Genomic DNA, 20,423 nt, shown 5'->3' with positions numbered 1-20,423 from the left:
CTACGGAAAAAGGTGTTGTAAGAGATATCCAACTTCTCTGCATGAACTCCCAAAGGCCAATGTCCGGTACAAACCACAACAATCCTGGCTATGTCTTGCCTTGGCCTGCATAGAGATCGTTTGTACGGGTTTTGTTATAGGTGGGCCATATCTTCCTAGATATAATGCAGTTGGGTAAATTGCTCCACCTTCGATTTGATTCAGTTTGGTAGATAGAAAAGATTTTACCCATCATAGCACCAAGGGGAATATTAACCATTTCCGCAAGTGAGCTATGAAGAGCCGATCCTTGCCTGGCTAGCTCGTCAGCCCGTTCATTTCCCAAGATACCACTATGGGCCGAAACCCAGATCAGGGTGAAAATATCCCAGAACCAACTCCACACTCCATCTTTGAGCCGTCAGTAAAGATGGTTGTGTCGAAACCTATCGACTCGATGTCATCCTCCCAATCTTCTCTCGATGGGAAAATAACATTAAAACCCTTACTAAGGCTCAAAGTAGGAGTGCAGTAGTCAGTGTCTACCGAGATAATATCGGAGGGAATCAATTTCGTTGTGTTGCTGTGACCATAAGGTTTTGACAACCAGCTGTTTGATTCCTTTAGCCTAATAGCCCTGCAGGAAACTATCTATTTAATCAAAAGGTCGATTGGTAGAAGATCCAAAATAACGTTTAAGGCGTCCGTGGGCAAGTACGCATGGCCCCTGTGGTGCCCACGCAAGCTGTTCTCTGAACCTTCTTTAGCTTATCAATATTATAGGCTTTGCTAAGAGCAGGCCACCACACAATCGAACCATATGTAAAGATTGGACGTACTACGGCTGTGTACGTCCATAAAATCATCTTCGACTGAAGTACCCACTTTTTGCCGAAAGTTTTGCTGCAGGCGTAGAAGGCAACACAGGCCTTCTTAACCCGTTAGGGTCGAGTATAACTCCCAAATATTTTGCATTGGAAGATAATGATAGGATTTGACCGTTGAATCGAGGTAGCGTGAAGGGCGGTACTTTAGTTTTGGTATTAAAAAGCAATAGTTCAGTTTTACTTTGGTTAACTCCTAGTTTTTAACTCGTGGCCCAGTTGCTAACTTTCTTCAAAGCTGACTGCGTGATTTTACTAATCATAGAGGTGTACTTTCCTGACACTAATAGCACCAAATCATCCGCATAGACTACCGCCTTCACTCCACATCTCTAATTCAACGAGAATTGTATCCATGACCAGAAGCCATAGAAGAGGCGAAAGGACACCACCCTGGGGTATTCCCCTACTCACGTGTTTTGTTGCGATTGTATTGCCTAGAGTAGCTCGAATCTTCCTACCACTGAGCATGGAAATAATCCATTCTCGAATGAAGTCTTCTACACCGAACTTAACGAGCGAGTCTTCTATGGATTCGGTAAGGACGTTGTTAAAAGCAGCAATGAAGCTGCCACATCATGCAACTTTTGAAGCATAACTGGCAGTATGCCATCCATGCATGGGGATTTATTTGGAGAAAAAGTATTGATGGCCCACAAAATATTTTCTCTGGTAATAACGGAATTGACTTGCTCCACATGAGCTACGTTTACGAGTAGCTCTGTGGTTTCAAGCGATTCGGGGTTATCACTCTCGCAACCCGGAAAGTGCGTCTTGATCAGTAGCTCAAGAGATTCGGATGGAGAGGCTGTTCAGGTTCCATCAGGCTTTTTTAGAAATAAAGGATTACAATGTTCCTTCGATAAAACTTTGCTGAGCCTTGCGGAGTCCTTTATGTCTTCGATTGATTGACAGTATTCTCTTCAGCCTTGTCTTTTGGCTGATGACAGGGCTTGCTTGTAAATTTTAAGAGAGTCGTTATACGATTGATAAAACTTATGTTTGTGGCAGATATTGAAAATTGTTCTCGTCATTTTCCTAAGACTCGACAGTTCTACATTCCACCAAGAAGGAAGGGTTTTATGGCTATATTTAACTGGGCAAGAGACTCTAAAAGCTTTACCTATAGAAGTTTCAAAGATTTTCACCTTTCATTCAAGGTCTCCTATCGATTCAGTAAGATTCGGTAAGTTGCTTAGTTTGGAATTAGCAATTTGACTGAATTTCGTCCAGTCAGTTCTTTTGGGATTTCTGTAAGGCGGAGGGTTTTTCGACTCGAAATTAATTTGAAAAAAAATCCACTTGTGATCCGAAAACGAATTCAAGGGGGAAACTCTCCAATTCTCCACTAATCAATTATGGTTGTGTACTAAAGTAACATCAAGCACATCCTCCCATCCATCATAATTTTTCGAGTTCGGAAAGACGAAAGTGGGAGCATTGCCTCAGTTACAAATGGTCACATTATTTTCAATAATAAAACCAAAAAGTGACTCACCTCGTTCGTTGATCTCAGAACTTCCCCGAAGGGTATGCCGAGCATTTGCGTTGCTTGGCCTTATGCTCATGAGCGGCAACCAAATGCGGTTGTCTAGGGATGTCCTTAGGTGGGATAAGCTTGAGGTTCAAGCCTTCTCAGTCATTGCTAACCTTAGCAATGCTTTCAATAAGGAAATCCCTAGAAAATCCTCACTAAGAGTACGCAGTTTCGCTGCTCCAGAAGATGGTGCTTTCACTATCTTTGTCCGGTCGTCAAGCTTGCTCTTTTTCTGAGACGTGCAGACCTCTACATGAGATCTGTTTGAATGTGAGAGGCCGATTTGAAGCGGTTCCTGAGAAGAGCGTCTTCTGATTGTTTTTTGGTTGCTCGAGTTGCACTGCTACTCGAGGATTTCGATTTTGTATACGGTTTAGGAAGAATAGGTTTGCAATGAATAGCACTGCCTATACTTTCTGTGGTTTTGGGTCGCTCACAAGTGCTGGAACTACTAGCGCTAAATGAGCTCTACTTCAAAGTCTCCTGGCTGGAGGCCAAGAGTTCATCCTCCAAGTCTGTGGAGGGTTCTACGTTCGTCTTGTCTATTTCGTCCATTTTGTTTAAATTTATTGTATTTTGGTCCCACGAATAGGTCGGAAAAAAGAGGTCAGCCCCGCCAGAGCCGATATACCGGGGTAAGGCAGAAGATAAGACGGACCCTGCCAAGTCATCCGAATGAGCTCGTTAGCGACTGGTTTGGCCCCCAGCCTTTCATTCTTCGGCACGGATTATGTAAGACGCTCACACCACCACTGAAATTAGGGACCCCGTATCTATGGTCAAATTGCATTGCTAAAGCTTGCTACTATTAAGGAGTAGGAAACTTCAGCAATTTAACCTGACGTACAAGACAACTGTGGTGATCATTGCCCCCCGGCACCCACTGGGAGGGTTTGAAACGAGGATTTTTTGCCAGGCTGACAGTTTATAGATTTTGAAGTTTTGAAAAGACTTCAAACATTTTCTTCACTTTCGGACACTTTATATTTTATTTCTTTTGGTCTAGAGCATTTACTAATTTACCGACTTAAATATCCAATTTTATTTTTGATGTCGATATTTTTTTAAATGATTTCAAGTTATATTAATAATATTGAGCTTATAATATTTTGATTCTGAATTAGAATTGGGATGTTATCTCTGTCTTTTTTCAAAAAAAAAAATACCAATCCATTCCAGAAACTTCAAAAGTCTATCGGACAACAAATGGTTTCTTGTGGGATCTACTGCACATTTATATAAATACGATATCAAAAACTCTCAATCATTCACATAGTATATTCCAAAGTATTAAATTAACAATTATTCTTAATTAACTGCATTATTTTATAAATACGATCAATTCTTGAAGTCTGGTTTCAATCACAGTGGATGTCTCAACGGATTTAATTTTTGACACCAGAATATCAGCTGTCAGGAGTTCTCACAATAGAGCAAATAACTATAAACCTTGTTGGTTGACGAAGAATGTAGGAAAAGTAGAACCAAATCTTTCGTGTTACTTGAAATCTTTAGTAAAAAAACAATAATTGGGCCTCTAAGTCCCTATTTCTTCCCAGCTCACAATTTCTAGAAAAAAATTTACTTTTAATAAACAAGATGTTTATAGATGAGACAATTCCAAATAGCTTTCGATCTTTATGCCTATGCCTGTGATCTTTAAAAAGAGAGATCCTTACCTACCGGAAAATCTCTGTTTTCATATCCCTGCTGAAAAATTTCACTCAATTACTGTACCTAAGGCTTGTTTCCTGGGGTGAAAGGAATAATGAAATAAGTTGTTTTCAAGCTGGTTACCGAGCAAATCTCTACAATAGACCAAATTTTTACTTTAAATAGTGTTGTTAGACGTTTTATGGATAAAAAAAAGAATATTATGCATTTTTTGCAGATTTCAAAGCCGCCTTTAACACTATAAACAGAAGGTTACTACTTTTCAAACTTACAGATATATGTTTGTCTACAAAGTTCATAAGAATATATGAACAACTTATATCAAATACAAGTTCAGTAGTAAAAATTGGTATGAGATTGTCAAATCAATTTAAATCTAAAAAGGAGTTCCACAGGGATGCATTTTGAGTCCCTTAATGTTTTTCCCTCTTCATTAATGACATTGAAGATCAAATTCCAGGTGGTGTTATTATTTGAAATGTTCTTATCAAGGTGCTTTTATATGCAGATGATCTTGTAATATTATTGTAATGTAATAATCCAGAGGCTTTGCAGCTCCAGATTAACAAATTAAAACAATATTGCGATACTTGGGAGCTTAATATATAAACGTCAAAGTCAAAGATAATGGTTTTCAGATCTCAAATACGCAGTAACAGTACTAATCGCAACTGGCACCATGACAGCTCAAACATAGAAGTAGTGACTGATTACAAATACCTAGGATTTACTATAGTACATAACTTAAAACTTGGAGTTATTTTAAAGACAAAGTGAAGGTAGCAAAAGCTGCTATCAATTGTATGTGGTCAAACTTCTTCAAAAGTGACTCTAAAGATAAAGATAATCGAATTAGTCCAACGGTATTTTTTCAAACGTATTTTTAGATTCCCTTCTAATACACCAAACTACGCTATTTACATTGAATCTGGCCTGCCTCCAGTTTACTTAAAAAACCTGAAAACTAACGCAGACTATACTGTTAAAATCATGCTTAGACCTAATAATTTTTTTTTTGACAGGAGGAAATCTTCAAAAGACACTTGGCAGTATTCGACACCAAGAAGTGTGGGACTCTTAACCACTAAAACCACCTCTTCATCAGGACCAATCTTGAAGGATCGACTTCCGATTTTTCTTTCTTAATTTTGTACAATCACTTTGGGGGAAGTTTAAACTTTTAATACTTTCCCATGTTTTTTTTAGACCATAAGCTCATGACGCTTGGTTCTTCTTAATCTCCGAACATGGTTTCTTCTATTCAAGACGGACTCCATTTCAGAGTTAGTAGGACTTTGCAGTCTCTGGTTGTGCGATACAGCGTATTTTTTTAACAACTTCTGTTACCATTTCTATTTGTAAGTCACGATGTAGATCGGTATTTCTTATGTACCAAGGTGCATTAACTTTTCCACGAAGGACTTTGTTTTGGAATTTTGGATGATTTCGGTATTTGTTTTCTTTGTATATTTTTCTATATTTCAAGTTTAGTTCTTCTCTTTTCTTTTTGATGTGCTCTTTCAACTTTAGCGTTGCATCCAAAGTCATTCCAAGGTATTTGGCCGTATTGGCGTAAGGTACAGATTGATTATAAATGATTATTGGAATATTGTTTATCTTTTTATTTGTAAAGTTTATATGTGAAGATTTTGTTTCATTGAGTTTGATACGCCGTTTTTCGATCCAAGCTCTCACTGTGTCAACGGCATTTTGTAGATTTACTGCTGCCTTAGAGACACATTTGTCGCGTACCAAAATTGCGGTATCATCTGCAAAAGTACCCATTATGGTGTGATTACCAACTGGAATATCCCTTGTGTATAGTAAATACAGGGTAGGACCTAGGACACTTCCTAGGGGTACACCGGCTTCTATTTTCTTCAATTCCGAGTGTTCTTGATCGTACCTTCCTTTAAACAATCGGTCTGAGATGTACGATTTTAATATTTCAAAGTACTGCCTGAGAAGATCCTTTGCAGTTTGTACTCAAGTCCCTAATGCCAAACCTTGTCAAAAGCTTGAGCAACATCTAAGAAAATAGCTGAACATACTTGTTTTTCTTCTAATGCTTTTTCTATCCATACTTTTTATTTCTTTAAGTCTTACAATTGGTATTTCACTTTCATCTATCTTATCAACAAAATGTAAGTTATTTTTAGCCGCGTTTAATGATTATGGCTTAAAAACAAGATGTTCAGCGAAAAGGAAAGCTTTTTCTTTCGGATTACCGAACCATTTCCCATCTTGAGATTTCAAGGGCGAGTTTTGTAATTGCGGTCTTTTCAGGCGCTTGGCTGCTTTCCATAGCGAAAAATCGGTTGAAGCATCAGTCTTTAAATTCCTTAGGAATGTACTGAGTGAATCATTTTTGAATTTGTAAATTTGTTTTTTAAGATTGTTGCTTAAACTGTTAAACGTTGTTTTATCATCTGGAAATCTAGTATTTTCCCCTTTTCTTCGAGCTCTTCTTTTCTCTGTTATCAACTCCCTTATCTCTAAAGGATTTTTTATTTCCTTTTGTCTTCTATTAGAAAATGTTGGAGTACTTTCTTCAGCGGCCTGTTGCACATCAGCAATAAATTGTTCCACTTCATGGTCAATTTGCTCGATTGTATCCATGGGAGATCTTTAATTTATAAAACTTAAAAGCCTTTCTCTAAAATCATTCCAGTTTGTTTTCTTATTTACAAGATTTGGATTACTTTTTTCTTTCACTGGAGTATGATCTGATGACAGGTCATAATTACCTTCGACACTAATGTGGATTCGTTTGATTCCTTAAGCTACGAAAAAGTCAATAAGGTCTAGGATTTTGTAAGTATCGGATGGCCAGTAAGTTGGCGACCTGGAGAAATAGAATTCGCAATTGTATTTACGGCCTGCTTGGAAAAGTCTTTTGCCTTTTGTTGATATAAGTCTTGAACCCCAATGGGTGTGTATCGCATTGAAGTCTCCGCCAACAAGAAAGTTATGCCCAAGAAGATTAAATAGATCTGTATAGTCATCTTCTATCGGTCTTGGCCTTGGTGGGCAGTATATAGCTGCTATCTTAAACTCTTGCTTTTTTATACCAATACTAATAGTTGTTACTTGCATATTTTCACTAGTAAACTTGGCTACTTCATAATGTTTTAAGCTTTCTTTTATAAGAATCGTCGATCCACCTCTTGCCTTGTCAGCTGGATGGACTTCGCCCATTGGAGAAATGAGTTTCGGGCACCAGGCAAATATCGATATGTTCTAGATCTTAAAAGATTTTTAATTCGGATGAATGTTGTATAAGACCGTTTGCATTCCATGTAGCGATTTTAAGTGTTCTTTCCATCATTGTTTTTTAAGAGCGACTTTTTCTTAGCTTAGCAGTTTGATATTCAAATCCTGTTTATCAATTCTTTTAAGAATAAGTTGTAGCATTTCTTTTATGGAAGTCTCTTAATTCTTCCGCACATTTTTAACAATCTGAGAATAGCCTTTCTTTTCATCGCATTTACTTTGAACAGCCTTTTTAGGCGGTTCCTTCTAAGTAATGTTCTCAGCAGTTAAATCGTTACTTACTGTGTTTCTGGGTTTGTCAACGACAAGACCTAATAATAATATTCAGTAAAAGATTATTTTAATAGCTTTACGAGGTCGGTACTCTCCTTTTAAATACTGGTTTGATTTGGCATCAGAATATAACTATACGTTGTCACTAAGTATTTATAATTTATGAGCACTTAGAAACGAACTTTATGAACTTATTTCTATTATAGTTGAAACAATGTACTCTAAACTCAACTTATATCTCGGATATGACAACTATTTCCGAAACGAGTTTACTGGCAAATGAGATAAGTCTAATTTTTAAAATGCGCGTTGAAATGCTTGAGCTCAACTATAGACCTCACAGAAATGATTTGAATCCGAATTGATCACTATGTAAACTTAATCAGGCTGAAAATATTTCGCATTTATTAGTTTTTTGTCCAATAATGCAGAAAATCCGAAGATTATATTTTAATAAAAGTTTTTTTACAACTGAAGAATGTTTTGCAATTTTAAAGAAAGTGGATGGAAAACTCTAATTCGATTTGTTTCAGAGGCTCTAGCATAAAGAAACTTGTATATTAACTTTTAATACTTGCGGTCTAATGATAAATTTTGTTTTAGCCAAACTAAAAGCCCAATTTGTGTATTGAAACACTTTAATTTATATTGTATATTTGCATTTCCCGCAGACCGCTTTCAAGACATGCATGTAAATTTTGTATACTAATTCTGTTAAATATATTATATAGAAAAAATAAAGAATACAAAAAATTAACTGCGTTGTCGATTTTGTAAACTACCTTATCATTTTTAATTTTCTTATCGTCACTGTCAGTTCAAATCTTTCAAAGTGAACATTTGCTAACCTTTATCTTGTGTAACTTTCAAATTTTGACAGATAAGATATTTTTAATTATGCTTTAAACTCTCTGCTCTGTACCACTTTATGCTTACTCAGAGATAAGGAAGTGTGGCAGACATTTTGAATTCATTTTCAAATGAATAAAACCGAGTCAAAAAAAAAACATTCTCTTATAACTCTTCCTTAGGCATATGCAATAACATTACCAATAGTTTGTTTAATTTTTTAAAGTCTTCTTTTTATCTCTGTCGTGAAACTCTGTTTTTATATACATTATTGCTTTCCTGCTACGTTAATTGGTTATACTGTATGAAGAACTACCATTTTTGTTTATTATGAAACCATGCACCTCCTGGCAACCACCTTAGCAACTCAAAAATATGGAAGAAAATATTCCTGGCATGCGTTTAATTAACTTTTATTTCTGTTAAAGTTTAGTTAGTCTTATTCTCAAAGTAGGAAGCAAGTTCTGAAATAGTCTTCAATAAAGACTTTATTTTTTTCTTTACTATACACAAAACTTAAATTAAATTTATTTAAAAATAGTAAAATGCCTCCCAAAAAAGGTGGTGGAAAGAAAAAAGGCAAAAAGGATAAAGTTGATAAAGACAAACTAACTCAAGTGGATAGGACATTCTATGAACTTACAATAACCGATTTGAATAATAAACTATCCCGTTTACGATCGCATTTGGCGAAAACCGATGAAATCAATGAAGATTTAACTGAAAAACTTCGTCATTTAAATGAAGACCGAACTGATGTTACAGCTCATTTGGATCGAACGCTAGTGGAAAAAGTCGAAACAATCCATGAACTCGATGAACGTCTTACGGAACTTTCTAAAGTTCGTGATTCCGAGACTTTGTCATTCACCGAAAAAATCAAAGAATGGGAGACGAAATATAAATCTATGCATGAGCAGTTGACTTCTGAAATAAAATTGTTAAATGGAAAGTTGAACTCCTTGGAGGAGTTTCGTGTTCAACGAGATACGCTTTTGGCAAAATTCGACGAACAGGAACAAGCCTTAAAGGAACATCAGAGAATGCACAAGGAAGCTATGTACGAAATGGAAAACAAAGCTATGATTGAAAAGGATGCTTTGAAGAAAGAGGTCCAAAATAAGCTTTTGCAGCTTTCCGAAGACTTTACAAGATCCAGTGAGATACGCAACGCTGGTTATACTCGACGTTTGATAAGAGAAAACATTGCACTGACCAAAGAAATTGGTAACTTAATTAAAGCCCAACTTAAAATGATGGAAGAACACAGTGAGATGAAAGCTAAAACCAAAAGTATTGTTGAAGAGTTCAAGGCTAATGAGGAAATGAAGCGACATCTGATATTAACTTGTCAGAATAAAATCGAAATCATAGAACAACTAACATCATCTTATGAAAAATTAAAGATTAAGTTCATCAATTTGCAGAAGTATCGTCAGTTGTATGAAACTTCTGTCAAACGGGACATCTGCGACAGATTTACCTACAATGATCTGTCTAATAAGTTGAGAATCCTTAAACAACGGGTTGATACTTTGAAGAATGAAAAAGTCAAGTTGATCGGGATGCATCAACAGCACGAAGTCTTAATTATAAATCTCCGTGAAATCATCAAAACCATTCGACACACGGTCCAAGTTGCCATCGATGAGCAACAACCTATTGAGGGAGTCTCACGTAAGAATCTTCTCTGTGAGTTGTTGGCAATTCTTGCCTCGTATTCAGAGACTCCAGAAGGTGTTAAATCAGTGGAAACTATGTCCTCCGAAATATCAACTTATCGCCCTGGAAAAATGGGATTTCTGCAGCGCTCTGCATCGAGTTTAGTGGATATTTTCAAGCGGGAAGCTCGTAAAATTGCTTCAGCCGAACGCATTTCACCCGAATTCAAACAAAAAAAACTCGATGGAAAGATTCTTCCCAAAGCTCGTAGTGTCGAGGGTGATATACTTGTAGATGTCGAATATGGATCAACTTATTATATGTCCTCATCGGCTGATGAACTTGGTATCCCCGATGAAGAAGAAAAGGTCGAAGACGATGAAGGTGCTGATTATGGTTCTTCATCGACTGGAGAAAGTAATATTTCTACGCATCATTCACAACATTCACATCTGAGTATTGATAGAAAATTAACCAAAGATTTATCAACAAAATCGTCAGAATTAATCGATGAGGCTTCAGCGGTATCAGAAGAAGCCCCAGAAGAAGAAGTAGAAGATGATGAAGAGTCCGAAGGAGAAGATGAAGATGAAGATTCTATAAATTTATTTTATTGATTTTCTTCTTGTCAATGAATAATGTATCGAAAATTCAATCAAATATTAAATAAAATCCTATTGCTGACTAAATCTTCTAGTTTTTACTTTATTTATCTGAAGTTCAAAAGAAAGGTTTATACTCACAAACTCTGGAAAACTTCTTGTAAGGTTTTATTAGGAATCAAATCAGCCATTAATCACGTACAGATAATTGTGTGAAGAAGCAAATGTTAAAGGTTCAGCTTTGTTATTATGATAACATCCAAGAAGAAGTTGATTTCTGGAGGACTTATTTTTAACAAGATTTTCCCTTAAATTGATCAAAGTTCAGTCGTGTTTTCTTTGAATGTCTATTCTATTTATATTAAATAACATTTTCCTCTATTAGGCTTGAAGAGTTAAATTAAATTTCGGTACAAAGAGTAAAAATATCCAGATTCTATGAAACATAAACAAACGCAACATACAAAATTATAATAACTTAATAAAGAACTTCCTTCTCCTCAAAACACTTATAATAAAATTCTTGTTGAAATCCCAAATATTTTAAAGAGGTCCTATTTCTAAAATCTAAAATGAGCCTGAACCTTTTCTTTAGCAAAAGTCCAAGCACAAACACATACATACCTTCAACCTTCAACTTTTATTCTTTCAAATGTAGATAATTGACATAGTTCTGAATTGATTCGTTTAGATAGTTACACTTTTCATTGATACTTTTATGGCGTATATCTAAATATCTTTTCGATACTATAGAGCACATCCCCAAAAACAACATCTTATACTGAAAATCTAGACACCTATTGCCTTGTAGTCTTATATTCCGTCAATCAAAAAAGTTCTTTTGTTATTCTTTCAATATAAAGATATAAAGAGGAACCATCGAAATAAATCTATTTATTTTCTAAATTTTATTTGAATTCGGAAATTGAGAAATAAAATCCAACTGAACTTTTATAGCACTTCCAACTCACAAAGTATACAATCTAAAATCTCCATTACAACCAGAGCGGACGTTAAGGAAAAACAACCAACTAAAGAAACTTCAATATACCGATTTGGCAACATAAGAAGCAACAACAACAACAACAGCAACAACGTGTAACGACAACGACTCAAATTCTTTTATCAATATCCCAGAGATAAACATTCGAATAATATGTCCATTGATTGTGTGTATCTTGATATATATTTATACAGTTGTGGCCAAAATAATTGGAACATTTCTTAACTTTGCATTTAACTCAAATAATTTTTACACGCTAAAGGGTTTATTACTACCCTTAACATGCTTAACATGTTTAAAGACCTGATTAAAGCATTTGGTTTCTTTTTTGTATTAATTAATTTTTCTTATAACAATTTTAAAGCTAGTAAGTCGACCAAGACACTACGCTCAGACAATTTTAAGTAACGTTTTCCGTTTGCAGTCAACAAAATAGATTCTCCTGCATCATCTTAACCCTCCAGTCCCTATCGGATACAGTCCTACTGAACCAAAGGCTCTCAACTTTGTCCAGTCCGGGAACGTCTCGGCTTTAAAGAAATCGCCTATCTACAGTTTTACAGTTGACGTACTAGATTATTGGAACCGCCTCTCTATCCTGTATCAGCCCTCGATTGTTTAAATAGAAGGAAGCATCGGGAGGGATAGAGCCCCTTGAACACGAATTTTCGTAGGATTCGTTGTTAAGCTGTTGGTCGAGGACATTGTTTGTGCAACGTGCCACCGATCAAGCTGTTTATGTTGGCTCTGTTGTATAGAACCTGGTTGAAATGTTTGAACTCCGACTCTTACAAAAATCCAATCTTTTTCATTTGAGATGGGGCAACGCACCTATAGGCAATCATCAGGGAGGTGAGGTCCATATAGAAGATCACCTTCAGCCTGCTGCGTCAAGACGGTTGCTCCGCCATCTCTGACCAGAGCAGCACTCATATGTCTAGCGAAATACAAATACTGATTTAACCAGATGCCAAGGTACTTTACTGAACTTCTATTCGCCAATGGCTATTGATTTAGTCCCACGATTACTAGATTTTTCTAGTTCTGTCTAGTATCCCTAAGACCTATTAGCCTATCACCATTCATTCTCAAAACTGTAGAACGATTGATTGATATCCATGTACTTAATAGCATTGATAAGAAACTATTGATGTCTCAGCATGCTTAATGCAAAGGGAAACCGGTAGAAACAGCCTTAATAAGAACTATCGAATACTCCCTAGAGCAAAAGGAATATACCATGGTGGCCTTCCTGGATATTGAGGGCGCTTTCAACAACGTTGACACATTCGCTTTCACTTCTGCTATGACGACCCTAAACGTTGAACACTCACTCTGTGAGTTGATTAATCTTATGCTAAAAAGCAGGATCATCAACTCTAAGATGTCGGATTTTTGAACGAAAAGGTCTGGCGGTAGAGGCACTCCGCAAGGTGGTGTTCTGTCCCCTCTACTGTGGACCATAGTGGTTAACGAACTGCTTATATACCTTGAAAGGGAAGGCTACAGAGTGGTTGCGTACGCCGATGATGTTGCTGTCGCCGTCACAGGAGAACATCCTTAAACACTGAGATACCTCCTCCAAAACGCTGCGGACTTAGTATTTATCCTGAAAAAACAGACCTCGTACTTTTTACACGGAAATGCAATATCTCAGTAATTGTACCTCCTTCAATAATAATTTTTGCCAATGATGCCAAATATCTTGGTCTGATATTGGACAAAAAATTGAGTTGAAAATACAATATTCAAGAAAGAGTTAAAAAATCTACAGCAGCTCTTTTCCTTTGCAAGAGCGCCATAGGAAGCAAATGGGTTTTTTAGTCCATCGCACTGCATGTTTCTGCATAAGCGGGGCATTGAGGACTACACCCTTAGCAGCACTCTCCTCCATCTGACACCCCTCGACATTTTCAGCACACAAGTAGCAGCATCTAAATAACGTGGGGCACCCCATCATTTTCAACCTCTTCGGTTCTATACCAAAGTACATAGACTACACTAATCCAAGCCCCAATTTGGAAAAAACTGCAAGGTATCCATTTCATCCAGAGATGAATGGGAAGACAAAAAAACTCCTGGATGAAATGCAGGATCGTCTTTTATGGATATGGCGCAGCAAGTTAACATTCATCTAATTTGGGTGCCGGGCCACAGAGACATCACGTGAAATTGTAAAGCCGATGAACTCGCTAAAAATGGAATCGTCGAGCCTATTTCACCTGAAAGGGAGAAGATAGGTATACTGATAGCTACATGTAAACTTCTGCTAAAAGAAACAGCTTTTGCGATAGCAAACTTCAGGTGGCACAATTTACCAACATGCGCAGCCACACAACTCATATGGCCTTCACTGGACCTAAAGTGCTCTAAGGACTTGTTATCTCAAAGGAGACTTCATATTAGCTCCCTAACAGGTTTCCTTAAGGGGCACTGTCTGTAGACACGCAATACGAATTGGTGTAGGCTCAAATGACTTCTGTAGGAGCTGTATGGACGAAGAAGAAGAGGAAACAATCTCTTACCTTCTCTGCACTTGCCCTGCTCTTTCACTCAGACGTAAACTTCATCTGGAAGACTACTCTTTTGATAATCCTAGTGAACTAGCTAAAAAGGATATCAAATATCTTCTTCGATTTATAAAAAGCTCAAAATGGTTCGACTAGTAAGAAGTGATTCTCTAGATTAATGTGGTATAAGTGTGCAGATTCTGAATGCGCAGCCACTTTAACCTAACCTAACCTAGTATTCCTTGAGGCTCCACACAACAGAGCCCTGAAGAGAATAATTTCTCATATCTGAAAGTTTTTTTTTTTAACTCTCAGTCATCGCAATATTACTGAATCTTGTTGAGGTCACACTGGAAAAGTGTTCCGATTACCTCAATTTGTGGGTCGTCCGCGTCGGCGTACGCAATTGCCTGTTTTTGGGCTGCCTTTCACATCTCTGGTGTAAATGCTGAACAAGATCAGTGTGCTAACCGCTCTCTGCTAAAGACCATTTTGTAAGTCATTGATTTTAGTAGAAGTTACATTGCCACTTTCGACTCATGATGGCATTTGCATTTGGTTAAAGCATTTCACATTCTTGATGTACGGGTAAAAAGAGAATCTCTACACTTCACAGTAAACTGATAAGCATTCCTGAAAGTCCGTGTATTATGGCTTATTGTCCGAGGAGGGGAATGCAACTAATTCAATGATTCCATCCAAAGGACTTAAACTTGTTTTATAGGTATCTTTCCAAATAATTGAGTTATATTCAAATTTTGGACGAATGAAGGTTTTTTAAATTACAGAAGAGGTGAACAATTTCTTCCACCGTAAATTCTACACGGTTAATAATTCCGCATAAAACAACGCTGTCAATATCCTGTCATGTAGAATAGAGAAGATGAAAAGCTTTCGCAGTGGTTTTGACAGCATAGAAGAACACCTATTTATATGGGAGGGATACTATCGAGGCCTCTTACAACGTCATGAATGCAAAAGAAAATTCGTCCCATGAAATCGTTTACGTTCTCAAGTTTAGGTGTTAAATTGACTTTAGCAATTCTAAGGAATCTTCTATTGAGTGTCATTGTGGACGAGTGTTGGAGCCGAGAATAATGTGATGTTACCAACGTACATCAATATATTTGAGAAACCAACAACAAATACAAAGGTCATTTGACAACACAACATCAAAGTATTGACAGCTCAGATTTTGTTCGGTCCTTGCTTTTTGCCGTGTTCATACATATACTCCTTTTTACTTTTTTTTCATCGAAAACATCAGTTTTAAGCTTTAGTTTTGTTGTTACTATGATTTGCTATAAAACAGCTCACACAACATCATTTATGTATAATAAGTTCATAAATTAATAACAATCAGCATTCAACTCGAATTCCATGGTCCACCTCGGTAAATTGTATCAAGGGTGTGTTCGAAATATCATAAAGCTAAAGGCGAGTTCACAATTTATTGCCACTGAATTAAATTTTCAATATCATCGCATAAAATGGAAATTTTATTCTAATTTGACGCAGTTCTGTTTAATTCTCATAAGGTAATTACTTCTTTAAAAAAGAGGCTGGGATGCGACCCACACTGATAACTTCCCATCCCGTCTGTCGATTTGTCTTGATTAAAAGTTTGTCTATATGTACTAGTATCGATTTTACCAAATTTGTATAGATTTTATTTTTTATGAAAAAACGGACTGTTGGGTTTTTATATAAAAATCACTGAATATTGAAAACAATATTTTCTGTAAAATAAAATAAGTTTGAAGCCAATATTTTGAATTTGAGTCGAAAGTAAATGTTTACCAAGTTTTAGTATTGTTTTTTTTAGAGTTTTATTTTTTGTAAAAAAACCGTCAATTCGCATTTCTTCAAAATTCTATCGAATGTTGCAAACAATATTTTCTATAAGATAAAATTAGTTTGAAGCCAATATTTTATAGATTTGAAAAGATATTTGAGTCGAAAATCAATTTTTACCAACTTTTGTTAAATTTTTTTTTAGGTATTTAATTTTTTGTACAAAAACTGTCAATTCAATTTTTTTAAAAATTTTACTAAATGTTAACAACAATATTTTTTGAAAGATAAAAGTAGTTAAAAGCCCATATCTACAATTTTTGAAAAGATATTTGAGTCGAAAATCAATTTTTACCAACTTTTATACATTTTTTTTAAGGTTTTTATTTTTTGTAAAAAATCTGTCAATTCGATTTTTCTCAACATCTTTCAGAATGCTTAAAACAATATTTTTTATAAGATAAAATAAGTTTAAAGTCTAACTTTCAAGTTTTTGAAAAGATATTTGAGTCCATATTCAATTTTTACCAACTTTTGTTAATTTTTGTTCGGTTTTTAATTTTTTATAAAAAAAACTGTCAATTCGCTTTTGTTCAAAATTTTACTGAATGTTGACAACAATATTTTTTGAAAGATAAAAGTAAATTAAAGCCAATATCTCAAAGTTTTGAAAAGATATTTGAGTCGAAAATCAATTTTTACCAACTTTTATTAATTTTTTTTAGGTTTTTATTTTTTGTAAAAAAAACTGTCAATTCGATTTTTCTCAAAATTTTATTGAATGTTGAAAACAATATTTCTTATAAGATAAAATAAGCTTGAAGCCTAAATTTCAAGTTTTTGAGAAGATATTTGAATCGATATTAAATTTTTACGAACTTTGAGTAATGTTTTTTTTAGATTTTTATTTTTTATAAAAAAAACTGTCAATTCGGTTTTTCTCAAAATTTTATCACATTTTTAAAACATTATTCTCCGTTGCTCAAAATTGTTTTGGAGATGAAATCATATGTTAGTCGTTAAATTTAGGAGGTGACAAATTTTTTTTTCAGTTTTTTTGATTTATAAAAAAAACCGTTAAATAGATTTTTTTCAAAAAATATATTTCTTTGAGATCACGTTACAGTCTATTATATAAAATTTAATTCAAGTCTCTAGCGTTTTTGGTTCGTAAGATATTAAGGGTTAACCAAAATTTTCACCTTTTTTTTAAACTGCTATGGTAAAAAAACCACCCACGCAATTTTGTTGAGAGCCCTTTCTGCATCTTTCTGCCTTATTATCTGTATAACAAAATTTATTTGAAGTCGATATCTCTTCTGGTTCTTGAGCTATGGACCACGAAAAAAACGTCGCGAACGTACGGACGTACGGACGTACAGACGTACGGACGTACGAACGTACGTACACACGCACGCACAGACATCTTTCTAAAAATCTTTTATTTCGACTCTAGGGACCTTGAAACGTCGAGAAATGTCAAAATTTTCAATTTGACAAATCGGACCCATTACAATAACTTTCTATGGGAAGTTAAAAATGTCACATAATCAGCATGAAACCATAATATATTTGAACAGAATTATTACTCTAATGGCTTGTATTTTAAATGTGCATAGAAAAAACTCCAAATGGTTTGTTGTCTATACTTATTTATTTCGAGATGTGTTTTTTTGTTGCAGTAGTATTGTGAAATGGTACTCAACCAAAAATAACTAAACCACTAAAAAATTACCAAATGTGATTTTTATTCGACTTTAAAACATTTTTGTTTAGTTGAAATAAAAAAAAAATATAAAATCAATTTAAAACCATGTCAACACCAGAGATTCTTTTGGTTAGTTTTGCTTAGTTCTTGAACACGCCCATGTTAAATTTTCAAAAATAAGCAATTTGATTGGTGGAAATACTTAAAGCGAGAATGTGTTTGGTTTTTGCATGATTTTACAGACACTTTTTCTCATATAAAATAAGCGAAATGTCATATTTGTATATATAACCTTTATTAATTATTATTATCTAGCATTTTGGCGTAGAAGGTTTTATATTCATAAAGATAAAGCAAAGAAAAACTGCACAAGCTTATGACGCTATGGCCACTAGGTGTCACCTTGTAATATAGTATATATATAGGACTATATTTTTTACATTCATAGACGTCATACAAAAGCTTTATTAGCTGCGTTTATTACCGTTAATAACCCATATAGGTTATCTCTCCAGCGAAAATATGCGATATTAATCCAAGTCATAAACGTTTATAAAGCTATCTCTATTTTCCTTATGTTTGTTGACTTTTCAAATGTTTTCTGACACTTTGTTATTAACTAAGGTTCACACTACCTTACCATTTGAAACACAAAACAACAAATGTATGTACAACGTATTATGGGTTATTTTCGATCATAAAGCGCAGCTATTATATTAACTGTTAGTATGTTGTGAAACAACACAAGTCGTGGAGTCGTTTTAGCAGTGCATGATAAAGACTTTAGTGACATCGTGAAAGTAGACCAAAGTTCTGCAACAATATTACCTAGTGACATCTTTGTATATAAAAAAATAGGTTTTATATACAAAGGTGTCACACAAATTTAAAACAAATCCAATAAAACCAAAACATGTCTGTTTAAAATGACTTTTAGAAACATTGAAATTTTTTAAAAATCTAAAGTTAATCTATGCACATTGCACATGTCATAAAAAATCTGAAATGTGATTAAATAAGTCATCTTTAGAACGGTTCTCCGTATCCTGTAGAAGGCTTACTTAAACGAACAATCTTCATAGAGGTACAATTGAAAAGGCATCCATAAATATACGTTAAGGGGGGGGGTGGTGTTGAATGCACTTGAAAGTTGCACTTGAAAGTGTTAAAACAAAAATGTAATATAACAAATGGAATTGATTCCAAAGCAACAAAATGTTTGTTTTTAATACTTACATACTTACTTAAGGTGGCGCTACAGTCCGCGGCGGACCTGTGCCTCAATCAACATGCGTCTCCAATCAGCTTGGTCCCTAGGCTAGCTGTCTCTAGTTTCACACGCCAAGTTAATTGAGGTCTTCACCCACCTGCGTGCGCCACCTGAGTCGCGGGCTTTCTCTACTGCGCCGTCCCTCGGGATTGGATTCGAAGACCTTTCGGAACGTAGATGTCCATACGATCTACATGACCCAGCCATCTATGTTATTCGTTAGACTTTGTTTTTGAATAGTTTTCTCAAAAACCCGACCTGAATCTCATTGAGAAGAGAGATAGTAAACGTCGAAAATATGGTTTCGTGCAATCATCTTTCTGGTGTGTTGCATTAATGAACATACCCAATTCAGCATAACGTTTACTCACGTAGCTTTAAAGCAGTATTCACATGAGCGCGACCAACGAACCACAAATGAATTACAAAATGTGAGTTTTTATACGTTTAAAAACATATTTTCACACAATTTTTTAACAAAACAATAGCAATAAAGTTTCTATTTGATTTATGATGCATGCATTATATATTAATAAATTTTAGAAAACAAATTTATTCGTCGCGAAAAAAATTGTAGTTGATACGAACTGTCAAACTTTATTCGCGTTCCACATTATCCACACTTGCAACGAATGATTTAAAAACTCTCATGTGAAAGAAATGTCAAAATCGACGAATATTCGTCCATTCTTTGGTCGTCCTCTTGTGAATAGTGCTTAAGTAGTCACTGAATGTTCATAAACGTCAGTTAAAAATCAGAAATGGCCGCCGCGTCGCGGAAAATTTTTATTTTGATATCCAAGTCATCAGAGGAGAAGAATTAATGAAGAATGAATGAAAGGAGCACCGTCCTCCACAATTACTTTTTTCAGGAACTAAAATTCTTCTTTTAAATAGAAATTCTGAGCCATATTCCTTCAAAAAATTTAAATTCAATTACAAACAAAAATATACATACATACATATGTACACACATATGTATAAACAAAATATCAATCAAAATTTAATTTTTCGCAATTTACATCTCGCGCTTTATTTGGTCAAAGAATGTGGATGTAAACTTTTACCGACGCTGACGTCAGTTCAGTTATGACGTTTCTGCACTTAATTTGTTCTGTTCGTTTCTTTAAACGCAAATCTGTCATTAAAAAACTGGTTTTTCGGCAAAAAGTTTTCGAAAACCCGAAAACGTTCACACCGAACACACGTATCTATTTGACATTTCAATTTGTTTAACACTGGCTGTCAAATTTTGTACTGATGAAAAAAACATTTTGGAATGAGCCGCAAAACTTCCGATATACTCTGCAATGAACTAAAGGATCTGAAAAGCAAGATACAAACTTTAGCCTTATGTAGGTACTTATCAAGTTGATTTTCAGGAAGGTAAAGATCTATACGAGCT

At 35.2% G+C, this 20,423-nt stretch overlaps 2 protein-coding genes across 3 annotated transcripts in view; both read left to right on the top strand.

Annotated features, from left to right (window-relative positions):
• LOC129940590 (uncharacterized) overlaps nt 1-20,423 on the top strand; it is a 107,546-nt gene that overhangs the window by 71,953 nt on the left and 15,170 nt on the right. The gene's annotated exons all lie outside the window — the stretch shown is intronic.
• On the top strand, nt 8,913-10,811 carry LOC129940591 (cilia- and flagella-associated protein 157). The gene has a single exon (XM_056048975.1). It carries the CDS (start codon nt 9,015-9,017, stop codon nt 10,746-10,748), a length of 1,734 nt encoding a protein of 577 aa, XP_055904950.1. The 5' UTR covers nt 8,913-9,014; the 3' UTR covers nt 10,749-10,811.

This window comes from Eupeodes corollae, chromosome 1 (genome assembly GCF_945859685.1).
Source record: "Eupeodes corollae chromosome 1, idEupCoro1.1, whole genome shotgun sequence".
Lineage (NCBI taxonomy): Eukaryota > Metazoa > Arthropoda > Insecta > Diptera > Syrphidae > Eupeodes > Eupeodes corollae.
Note: the sequence above shows the minus strand (reverse complement) of the source record. Positions and strands in the feature narration are given on the sequence as shown.

Excerpts from the sequence above, each read along its gene's own strand:
- LOC129940591 (XM_056048975.1), top strand. The coding sequence starts at position 9,015 with ATGCCTCCCAAAAAAGGTGGTGGAAAGAAAAAAGGCAAAAAGGATAAA.